Genomic DNA, 12,980 nt, shown 5'->3' with positions numbered 1-12,980 from the left:
GTGAAAACAGTCGAAATGTCCAGCAGCTAATTAATGGATCGACAAAATATCTATACAATGATATATTACTTGACAATTAAAAGGAATAAAGTACTGATACATGTTACAAAGTGGATGAACCCTGAAAACATTATGCTAAATGAAAGAAGCCAGTCCCCAAAGGACCACATATTGTATGGTTTCATTTATATCAACTGTAAAGAATATATAATCCAAAGTGACAAAGTGGTTGCCTAGGGATGAAGGGAGAGAGGAATGCAGTAACAGTGCCTGACTTGTAGGCGCTCAGTAAATATAGCTGACTGACAGAATGAATGGAACTTAAAGCTTCTGATTCTTTTTCATACCTTCTTATCTGTGAAGACAAACAACAACAAGGACCTAATGTATAGCACAGGGAACTATATTCAATATCTTGTAGTAACCAATAATGGAAGAGAATCTGAAAAAATATATAACTGAATCACTTTGCTGTACACCTGAAACATTGTATATCAACTATACTTGATTAAAAACTTTTTTTAAATAAACAAAGTATAAAACAATTCTTGGGCTTCCCTGGTGGTGCAGTGGTTAAGAATCCGCCTGCCAATGTGGGGGACATGGGTTCGAGCCCTAGTCTGGGAAGATCCCACATGCCGCGGAGCAACTAAGCCCATGTGCCACAACTACTGAAGCCCGCATGCCTAGAGCCCGTGCTCTGCAGCAAAGAGAAGCCACCGCAATGAGAAGCCTGTGCACCACAACGAAGAGTAGCCCCCACTCGCCGCAACTAGAGAAAGCCCGTGTGCAGCAACAATGCAGCCAAAAATCAATAAAATTTAAAAAAACAATTCTTTTATTTTTTGGATGTTGGGGGTAGGAATTTATTAATTTATTTATTTTTGCTGTGTTAGGTCTTCGTTTCTGTGCGAAGGCTTCCTCTAGTTGTGGCAAGCGGGGGCCACTCTTCATCGTGGTGCACGGGCCTCTCACTATCGCGGCCTCTCTTGTGGAGCACAGGCTCCAGACGCGCAGGCTCAGTACTTGTGGCTCATAGGCCTAGTTGCTCCGCGGCATGTGGGATCCTCCCAGACCAGGGCTCGAACCCGTGTCCCCTGCATTAGCAGGCAGATTCTCAACCACTGCGCCACCAAGGAAGCCCTCCAAAAAATAATTCTTTACCGAGCTCACCTAGCACTGACCCTTATCCAGATAGATAAGCTAGATAAAGATAAGATCTTTTTTTTTTGATTGTTCCAACCAGGTACATTTGAATCATATTGGTGTACAGAAAAAGAAATTACCTAGTAGATTTTATCCTGTTCTCTTAAGTATTCATTTAACAGCTAATTTATGAGTAAGACACTAAGTTCAGTGTTGTGGAGGTTTATTATAAAGAAGTATTACATCATCCTTGCCCTGAAGTTTGCTGCATTATAGTAGCAAGACATGCTGTTAGAAATTTAGTTTTCTATGCATTTGTTATTAAGAGTCCAGTACTGGCATACTGTCAACCCATTTTTTAGTCACATATCCTAAAATAAACTCAAGTTATGATAGTAGCCACAAACTGGCTTACAGTAATTATACTATACACTTGCATTGTGCTTTACAAATTTATATTTTCATATAAATTATCTTCTTATCCTTACAAAAATACTTGTGAGGACCAAGGAGGTTGAGATTTACTCAAGATCATATATCAGTTAAGTGGCAGAGCCAGAACTTGACTTCACATCTAATGGCTTCCCAGTGTTCTGTTTTCTCTGACATCTAGCCTCCATCTCTTATGTTGGTTAGTTTAGAAAGTGCACTTATATCTATTATGCTATCTCAGGAATTAAATAGCATAATAGGTAAGCGTGCATGCATTTTTCTAGGTGGGTTAACATGTGGAGAGACTACGATGTCTAGCTTATTGCAGAAAGAACAGTACCAAATCTTCTATATTGTGCCCTTTACTTCATATTTCCCTCTGCTCTTTTCACTAGACTTTGCTATATAGGATTCCTACAAAAATCATATTGCTGAAGGCTCCTAATGTTAGTGGCCTCTAATTCTTAAATATTTTCATCTATCATTAAAAAATATTTAATGACTGCATAATATTGTGGAGAAGGCATTTGAAAGCGGTGTATGAGAAACTATTCCTGTCCAGAGGGGGCTTTCGGCAGAATAGGTTACATGCATAAAAAGGTACATCTGGGGCTTCCCGGGTGGCGCAGTGGTTGAGAGTCCGCCTGCCGATGCAGGGGACACGGGTTCATGCCCCGGTCCGGGAAGATCCCACATGCCGTGGAGCAGCTGGGCCTGTGAGCCATGGACGCTGAACCTGTGCGTCCGGAGCCTGTGCTCCGCAATGGGAGAGGCCACAACAGTGAGAGGCCCGCGTACCGCAAAAAAAAAAAAAAAAAGGTACATCTGAGTGCTAACATTTACATGCTGAGTCCTAATATAGCATTAATAATAAAACAAGAAAATCTGAAAGCTGGAGTTTCTAGAAAGGTGGGACTTATGTTGGGCATTGAAGGAAAAGAAATACTAAGACAAATAAAGGGAAAGGACATTCCAGACATGAGCAATAAAAACAGAAATATTGAGAAAAATAGTAGATAAATATGGAAGGAATAAGAAAATTTGATATTCGACTTCCTCACCTTGGGTATCTCTGCACCCAGTTTTACATTGGCATAGAAATGTGTATATTTAGAGTTAATATCTTTATTTACTTCTACCTTTTAAAAGATATATAACTTTATTACATGTCTTTGGTTGAAAACTGTTTTGAAGGATTTAAGAAGTAGATTATAAAATAAATCCAATCCTAAAGTACACTTTAAAAATTAGGGTTGCTAGTATTCTTTATGCATTGTCTTGGGGGAGGCACAATAACCCTATTTTCTGAGGGAATCAGCTTTAATCTGGGGGTTTTAAGGTTGTCATTCTTAACAGCAGAAGGCTTCTTTCCAAACAAAATTTTACACACAATCCCCCAAATTGAGGTCCTCCACCTGCTGTGTCTTCCCTTAGCCCCTCCTGCGACCCCTAATGTTGTCTGTGAAGCCTAGGGCTCCTCAAACCAGTTTGAAAATCACTCGTCTAGGCAATTAATAAAGCACTGTCTGTCTTTTTTGAATAATAATTTTGTCTAGATACTTGAATAAAATAATTTTTTTAAAAGCACTGTCTAGCTCTCAAATTCTACAATTCTCATTTACCTTGGGTCACTGATAACTGCAACTAAACATTTTTGCTTAGAAGTAACATTCTAACATTCTGTTTAGAAGTTTTAGACACCATGAGGTCAGCAGGTAGGTACACTTCGCTAGCTTGTCTTAAATGGCTATCATTCGCCAGATGTTTACTATGTGATAAGGATTTTACACATATTTAACCTTCAGGACAATCCTATGAGGCAGATGGTATCCCCAGTTTTCCATATGAAGATATTGAGGCTCAGAAAGGTTAAGTAACTTGCAAAGTATCATACAACTAGGAAGTGGCAGAGCCAGAATAAGAAACTAAGTCTATCCTGACTCTAAAGGCAGTGTGTTCTCTAACCGACCTTAGAGAACAATGCCTGAGAGGTAGTGTGGAATCTTGAGTACTTTCTGAATAATCCCTCATCTAATCCTTGCAACAACCCTCTGCAATAGACACCATTATTCTCTCCATACCACAGACAAGAGAATAGGAACCGAGAGGTTAAGCACCTTACCTGTGTTTTCATTCACCATATCTCTTGCTGTGATTGCAAACATGTTAAGATTAGCCTAACATACATAGCTGGAAACCTCAATTAAAAATATTGTTTTCAACCCAGTACATTCCAGAGAATTATGTATTGTTTTGGACTAACTGTATTATTTTTCCCAAACCTATAATATCCAGAATTGAACAACCTGGAAGGTTGCTTCAGTTCTATTTCCTGTTTGAAATAATTTAAATACTTTGTCAATTATTATCTTACGGATCCAAGCAATGAATCACTTTATAGGTAATATTGCCTTATCTGGAAATGCTTTTTTTCTAAAAAAAAAAAAAAAAAAAATCGGTGACAGATTTTTAGATCTAGTTTTACAGGTAGCTTGTTCTTGATTTATAATTTTTGTTCTTAATTTTACTAAATTTTAAAATCTTATTAAAATTCTAAAAGAAAGCTTTCCACCATAGGTTATGGCCATTGCTCCAACCCATTATATATGGCAACGAGAACGCTCTGTGCATCACAGTGGAGCTGTTAGAAACTACCACAGAGATGAAGTTCAACTGCCCCGGGGACCTAGTGCCACACCGGTAGATTGTTCACTCTGTGGTAGAAAAGGAAGATACGTTAGACTGGGATTGTCTTCATCATCATCTTCATCCAGTGATACAGTAGAGGTGGTGGAGAAACATTCTCAGGAATCACACAACTCATTCCCAATGGACATAATAGTTGATCCTTCTCAAGCTTATAGCTGTTTTCAAGGTATGACTTAAGAGATATGTCAGAATTAGATCTATGAATGTTATTAATAAATCCAAGTTATCTATTGACCAGTAGTCCTTATAGGCAGGAGGACATAATTATTTATATACTACAACAATATGAGTTAAAGTAGTATTGAAAGTTTTCCCCTTTTCAAGTACTACTTTTTGTCTTGGTATTGTTTTGTGGTAGCTTACCTAAACTAAGAGATTTTTAATGTGACTTTTGTTAAACTGAAACCTAATTCACCATAGATCTCAAGTATTTTAAGAGCCTGAAGCATTTTCTTTGAAATGTTTATTTTATTCAAAAGAAGTTTTAAGAAGAGAATAAATTTACTTGTAATCTCACCATGCAGCTTTATCAGTAATTAACTATTGGTTTCTTTTACACACTTTTTAAAATTGGGATAAAACTGACATATAACACTGTATTAGTTTTAGGTGTATAACATAATGATTAACACAATAAATTTAGTTAACATCCATCACCACACAGTTATGGTTTTTTTTCTTGTGATGAGAACTTTTAAGATACACTCTCTTAGCAACTCTCAAATACACAATCTTGTTAACTTATACAATCTTGTTAACTACAGTCACCATGCTGTAGATTATATCCCCAGAACTTATTTATCTTATTACCGGAAATTTGTACTTTCCACTACCTTCACCCACTCCCCCCGCTCTCCCCGCCTCCTCTGGCAACCACCATTTGGTGGTGTATCTATGAGTTCAGGTTTTTAAATTTATTTTTAATTTTTGTTTAATATTTATTTATTTAGGCTGTGTCGGGTCTTAGTTGCAGCGTGCGGGCTCTTCGTTGCGGCGGGCAGGCTTCTCTCTAGTTGTGGTGCACAGGCTCCAGAGTGCGCAGGCTCAGTCGCCCCGTGGCATGTGGGATCTTAGTTCCCTGACCAGGGATCGAACCCATGTCCCCTGCATTGGAAAGTGGATTTGTAACCACTGGACCACCAGGAAAGTCCTGAGTTCAGCTTTTTTTAGATTTCACATATTATAAGTGAGATCACACAGTATTTGCCTTTCTCTGTCTCACTTATTTCACTTAGCACAATGCCCTCAAGTTCCATCCATGTTGTCACAAATGGCAGGATTTCCTTCTTTTTTAAGATATATATATAGATAGATAGATAGATATAGATATAGATAGATAGATATAGATCGATATATATAGATAGATAAAAAGATAGTCACATTTTCTTTATCCATTCATCCACTGATGGACACTTAAGTTGTTTCCGTTTCATGTCTTGACTATTGCAAATAATGCTGCACTGAACATAGGTGTGAGTGTGCAGGTATATTTTCAATATAGTGATTTTGTTTCCTTCAGATAATACCCAGAAGTGGAATTGCTGGAACATATGGTAGTTCTATTTTTAACTTTTTTAGGAACCGCCATACTGTTGTACATGGTGGCTGCATCCAGCAGTGCACAAGTGTTCCCTTTCTCCACATCCTCACCAACACTTGTTATTTCTTAACAGCCATTCTAACAGGTGGGAGATGATATCTCATTGTGGTTTTAATTTGTATTTCCCTACTAATTAGTGATGTTGAACACCTTTTCATGTACCTGTTGGCCACTTGTATGTCTTCTTTGGAAAAATGTCTATTCATTTCCTCTGCCCATTTTTTTTTTTTGCGGTACGCGGGCCTCTCACTGTTGTGGCCTCTCCCGTTGCAGAGCACAGGCTCCGGACGCGCAGGCTCAGCAGCCATGGCTCACGGGCCTAGCCGCTCCGTGGCATGTGGGATCTTCCTGGACCAGGGCACGAACCCGTGTCCCCTGCATCAGGCAGACTCTCAACCACTGAGCCACCAGGGAAGCCCTGACCATTTTTTAATTGGATTTTTTTTTCTGTTGAGTTGTATGAGTTCTTTATATATTTTGGATATTAACCCCCTTGTCAGATACATGATTTGCAAATATTTTCTCCCATTTGGTAGGTTGCCTTTTCATTTTGTTGATGGTTTCCTATACTGTACAGAAGCTTTTTAGTTTGATGTAGTCCCACTGTTTATTTTTGCATTTGTTGCCTTTGCTTTTGGTGTGAAATCCAAACAACAGTTGCCAAGACCAATGTCAAGGACCTTACCCACTGTTTCTTCTAGGAGTTTTGTGGTTTCAGGTCTTACATTCAAGTCTTTAATCCATTTTGAATTAATTTTTGTGCATGGTGAAAGATAGTGGTCCAGTTTCATTCTTTCACATGTGGCTGTCCAGTTTTTCCAACCCCATTTATTGAAGAGACTATCTTTTCCCAATATATTTTTGACTTCTTTATCATAAATTAACCATATGTGTGCATTTATCTCTGGGCTCTCCATTCTGTTCCACTGATCTACGTGTCTGTTTTTATGCCAATACCATACTGTTTTGGTTACTATAGCTTTGTAATACTATACACTTTTCTATTTCTATTTTCAAAAATAGAACCATAATGTATCTATGCTTCCTTTTTTTTTCACTTCCCATAAAGCATTTCCCGATGTCATTATTTAGTCTTTGAAAACCTGATTTTTAGTCATGACATGCTATAAGTACCACAATTTATTTGCATATTTCTGTTTTGTTGGGATTTAAGTGGTTTTGAACAATGGTATTTTATATTAATTTGAAAATAATCGCATGAACTGGAAATACTTTGTCAACCACACCCTAATTTTCATTTAAATTATTATTTATAAAGGTTGAGTACTTCTCTGACATTTCTCGATTTGAAACAGAACCAGAATGACATTCTACCAGCAGTGATCCTTTTTACTTCTTATAATGCCTTTGTCCCAGATTTTCACCCATCTGAAGATGGGACTGGCAGATTTCTTATGGTTCTCTCTAATTCTATAATGAGACTCACATTATTTCAGAGTTTCACCTATTTATTTTTACCACATTCTTATGAGATTAGCAGTGGCTACTGAAGTTTTACTGAGAAACTAGACTCTTAAGACTCCTGAAGGTAGGGGTCTTGCCTATTTCTGTTCCATTCCCTGGCCATAGTAATCACTGAACAAATTTGACTGACAGTATAGTCTCTTCCCTTGTAACACCTCCAAGCATTTTTATTTGTTCACTCATATTTGAAAGTAAATAGGGTCTATCATAGGCTAAATGATAAGAGTTTCCTTTTAGCATCCTTCCCCTCTCTCCTAGCCCCTTTGCCTACAGTCTTTGATCCTCATAACAGGTAAGATTTACTAGATATTTAAAATGTTCCATGCAATGTGTTAAGGATTTTACATTCATAACCTCACTTAATATTCACAGCCAACCCCAAGGTAAATACTAGTATCTCCACTTTGTACATAAGGAAACAGAGGCTTAGAGAGGTTAAATCATTTGCCCAAGATGACTGAGAGAGTGACACTTGAACCCCGGTTTGACTCTACTACAACCTGAATTCCTGTGATGCTTTGCTACCCCCTTTGATGAAATCCTGCCTTCAGTAGTGAAAATAAGCTGCCACAGAAGTCTTCTAGCAGATTGCTAAGGACTAAAGAATTGGTGAAAGCATTAAGAACGAAGTCCCTGGCCCTGAACCAAGATGGCGGAGTAGAAGGACGTGCTCTCACTCCCTCTTGTGAGAACACCAGAATCACAACTAGCTGCTGGACAATCATCGACAGGAAGACACTGGAACTCACCAAAAAAGATACCCCACATCTAAAGACAAAGGAGAACCCACAATGAGACAGTAGGAGGGGCGCAATCACAGTAAAATCAAACCCCATAACTGCTGGGTGGGTGACTCACAAACTGGAGAACACTTATACTACAGAAGTCCACCCACTGGAGTGAAGGTTCTGAGCCCCACGTCAGGCTTCCCAACCTGGGGGTCGGGCAATGGGAGGAGGAATTCCTAGAGAATCAGACTTTGAAGGCTAGCGGGATTTGATTGCAGGACTTCAACAGGACTGGGGGAGAAAGAGACTCCATTCTTGGAGGGCACACACAAAGTAGTGTGCACATTGGGACCCAGGGGAAGGAGCAGTGACCCCAGGGGAGACTGAACCAGACCTACCTGCTAGTGTTGGAGGGTCTCCTGCAGAGGTGGGGGGTGGCTGTGGCTCACCATGGGGACAAGGACACTGGCAGCATAAGTTCTGGGAAGAACTCCTTGGAGTGAGCCCTCCCAGAGTCTGCCATTAGCCCCACCAAAGAGCCCAGGTAGGCTCCAGTGTTGGGTTGCCTCAGGCCAAACAACCAACAGGGAGGGAACCCAGCCCCACCCATCAGCAGTCAAACAGATTAAAGTTTTACTGAGCTCTGCCCACCAGAGCAACAGTCAGCTCTACCCACCACCAGTCCCTCCCATCAGGAAACTTGCACAAGCCTCTTAGATAGCCTCATCCACTAGAGGGCAGACAGCAGAAGCAAGAAGAACTACAATCCTGCAGCCTGTGGAATAAAAATCACATTCAGAGAGAGACAGACAAGATGAAAAGGCAGAGGGCTATGTACCACATGAAGGAACAAGATAAAACCCCAGAAAAACAACTAAATGAAGTGGAGATAAGCAACCTTCCAGAAAAAGAATTCAGAATAATGATAGTGAAGATGATCCAGGACCTCAGAAAAAGAATGGAGGCAAAGATCGAGAAGATGCAAGAAAAGTTTAACAAAGACCTAGAAGAATTAAAGAACAGAGATGAACAATACAGTAACTGAAATGAAAAATACACTAGAAGGAATCAGTAGCAGAATAACTGAGGCAGAAGAACGGATAACTGACCTGGAAGACAGAATGGTGGAATTCACTGCTGTGGAACAGAAAAAAGAAAAAAGAATGAAAAGAAATGAAGACAGCCTAAGAGACCTCTGCAACAACATTAAACACAACAACATTTGCATTATAGGGGTCCCAGAAGGAGAAGAGAGAGAAAAAAGACCAGAGAAAATATTTGAAGACATTATAGTCGAAAACTTCCCTAACACAGGAAAGGAAATAGCCACCCAAGTCCAGGAAGTGCAGCGAGTCCCATATAGGATAAACTCAAGGAGGAACACACCGAGACACATAGTAATCAAATTGGCAAAAATTAAAGACAAAGAAAACGTATTGAAAGCAGCAAGGGAAAAATGACAAATAACATACAAAGGAACTCCCATAAGGTTAACAGCTGATTTCTCAGCAGAAACTCTACAAGCCAGAAGGGAGTGGCATGATATACTTAGAGTAATGAAAGGGAAGAAACTACAACCAAGATTACTCTACCCGGCAAGGATCTCATTCAGATTCTTTGGAGAAATCAAAAGCTTTACAGATAAGCAAAAGCTAAGAGAATTCAGCACCACCAAACCAGCTCTACAACAAATGCTAAAGGAACTTTTCTAAGTGGAAAACACAAGAGAAGAAAAGGACCTAAAAAACAAGCCTAAAACAATTAAGAAAATGGTTATATGAACATACATATCGATAATTACCTTAAATGTAAATGGATTAAATGCTCCAATCAAAAGACACAGGCTGGCTGAATGGATACAAAAACAAGACCCATATATATGCTGTCCACAAGATACCCACTTCAGACCTAGGGACACATACGAATGAAAGTGAGGGGATGGAAAAAGATAGTCCATGCAACTGGAAATCAAAAGAAAGCTGAAGTAGCAATACTCATATCAGAAAAAATAGACTTTAAAATAAAGAATGTTACAAGAGACAAGGAAGGACACTACATAATGATCAAAGGATCAATCAAAGAAGAAGATATAACAATTATAAATGTATATGCACCCAACATAGGAGCACCTCAATACATAAGGCAACTGCTAGCAGCTATAAAAGAGGAAATCGACAGTAACACAGTACTAGTGGGGGACTGTAACACCTCACTTACACCAATGGACAGATCATCCAAAATGAAAATAAATAAGGAAACACAAGCTTTAAATGACACAATAGACCAGATAGATTTAACTGATATTTATAGAACATTCCATCCAAAAACAGCAGATTACACTTTCTTCTCAAGTGTGCACGAAACATTCTCCAGGATAGATCACATCTTGGGTCACAAATCAAGCCTCAGTTAATTTAAGAAAACTGAAATCATATCAAGCATCTTTTCTGACCACAACGCTATGAGATTAGAAATGAATTACAGGGAAAAAACCGTAAAAAAGACACACACACGTAGAGGCTAAACAATACGTTACTAAATAACCAAGAGATCACTGAAGAAATCAAAGAAGAAATCAAAAAATACCTAGAGACAAATGACAATGAAAACACGACAATCCAAAACCTATGGGATGCAGCAAAAGCAGTTCTAAGAGGGAAGTTTATAGCTATACAAGCCTACCTCAAGAAACAAGAAAAATCTCAAACAATCTAACCTTACACCTAAAGGAACTAGAGAAAGAAGAACAAACAAAACCCAAAGTTAGCGGAAAGAAAGAAATCATAAAGATCAGAGCAGAAATAAATGAAATGGAAACAAAGAAAACAATAGCAAAGATCAATAAAACTAAAAGCTGGTTCTTTGAGAAGATAAAAAAAATTGATAAACCATTAGTCAGACTCATCAAGAAAAAGAGGGAGAGGACTCAAATCAATAAAATTAGAAATGGGCTTCCCTGGTGGCGCAGTGGTTGAGAGTCCGCCTGCCGATGCAGGGGATGCGGGTTCGTGCCCAGGTCCAGGAAGATCCCACATGCTGCGGAACAGCTAGGCCCGTGAGCCATGGCCGCTGAGCCTGCGCGTCCGGAGCCTGTGCTCCGCAACGGGAGAGCCCACAATAGTGAGAGGCCCACGTACCGCAAAAAAAAAAAAAAAAAAAAAAAAATTAGAAATGAAAAAGGAGAAGTTACAACAGACACCGCAGAAATACAAAGCATCCTAAGAGACTACTACAAGCAACTCTATGCCAATAAAATGGACAACCTGGAAGAAATGGACAAATTCTTAGAAAGGTATAACTTCCCAAGACTGAACCAGGAAGAAATAGAAAATATGAACAGACCAATCACAAGTCACGAAATTGAAACTGTGATTAAAAATCTTCCAACAAACAAAAGTCTAGGACCAGATGGCTTCACAGGTGAATTCTATGAAACATTTACAGAAGAGCTAACACACATCCTTCTCAAACTCTTCCAAAGAACTGAGGAGGAAGGAACACTCCCAAACTCATTCTATGAGGCCACCATCACCCTGACACCAAAACCAGAAACAGATACTACAAAAAAAGAAAATTATAGACCAATATCACTGATGAATATAGATGCAAAAATCCTCAACAAAATACTAGCAAGCAGAATCCAACAACACATTAAAAGGATCATACACCATGATCAAGTGGGATTTATCCCAAGGATGCAAGGATTCTTCAATATATGCTAATCAATCAATGTGATACACCATATTAACAAATTGAAGAATAAAAACCATAGGATCATCTCAATAGATGCAGAAAAAGCTTTTGAGAAATTCAACACCCATTTATAATAAAAACCCTCCAGAAAGTGGGCATAGAGGGAACCTACCTCAACATAATAAAGGCCATCTATGACAAACCCACAGCAAACGTCATTCTCAATGGTGAAAAACTGAAAGCATTTCCTCTAAATCAGGAACAAGACAAGGATGTCCACTCTTGCCACTCTTATTCAACATAATTTTGGAAGTCCTAGCCATGGCAATCAGAGAAGAAAAAGAAATAAAAGGAATACAAATTGGAAAAAAAGAAGTAAAACTGACACTGTTTGCAGATAACATGATACTATACATAGAGAATCCTAAAGATGCCACTAGAAAACTACTAGAACTAATCAATGAATTTGGTAAAGTTGCAGCATACAAAATTAATGCACAGAAATCTCTTGCATTCCTCTACACTAATGATGAAAAATCTGAAAGAGAAATTAAGGGAACACTCCTATTTACCATAGCAACAAAAAGAATAAAATACCTAGGAATAAACCTACCTAGAGAGACAAAAGACCTGTATGCAGAAAACTGTAAGACACTGATAAAAGAAATTAAAGATGATACCAACAGATGGAGAGATATACCATGTTCTTGGATTGGAAGAATCAGTATTGTGAAAATGACTATACTATCCAAAGCAATCTACAGATTCAATGCAATCCCTATCAAATTACCAATGGCATTTTTTACAGAACTAGAACAAAAAAATCTTAAAATTTGTATGGAGACACAAAAGACCCCGAATAGCCAAAGCAGTCTTGAGGGAAAAAAACGGAGCTGGAGGAATCAGACTCCCTGACTTCAGACTATACCACAAAGCTACAGTAATCAAGACAATATGGTACTGGCACAAAAACAGAAACACAGATCAATGGAACAAGATAGAAAGCCCAGAGATAAACCCACGCACCTATGGTCAACTAATCTATGACAAAGGAGGCAAAGATATACAATGGAGAAAAGAAAGCCTCTTCAATAAGTCGTGCGGGGAAAACTGGAGAGCTATATGTAAAAGAATGAAATTAGCACACTACCTAACACCATACACAAAAATAAACTCCAAATGAATTA

General features: G+C 38.7%; 1 protein-coding gene across 2 annotated transcripts in view; it reads left to right on the top strand.

The window, feature by feature from the left end:
• The window catches only part of SPDYA (speedy/RINGO cell cycle regulator family member A), a 33,640-nt gene that overhangs the window by 15,481 nt on the left and 5,179 nt on the right, over positions 1-12,980 (top strand). For both annotated transcript variants that reach the window (XM_060309495.1, XM_060309494.1), the window contains exon 6: positions 4,156-4,453. In XM_060309495.1, coding sequence (XP_060165478.1) covers positions 4,156-4,453 — 298 coding nt within the window. The remainder of the gene's footprint in view (positions 1-4,155; positions 4,454-12,980) is intronic.

Source organism: Globicephala melas, chromosome 12, assembly GCF_963455315.2.
Source record: "Globicephala melas chromosome 12, mGloMel1.2, whole genome shotgun sequence".
NCBI lineage: Eukaryota > Metazoa > Chordata > Mammalia > Artiodactyla > Delphinidae > Globicephala > Globicephala melas.
The sequence above is the reverse complement of the archived record's forward strand: the minus strand, read 5'-3'. Positions and strand labels throughout refer to the sequence as shown.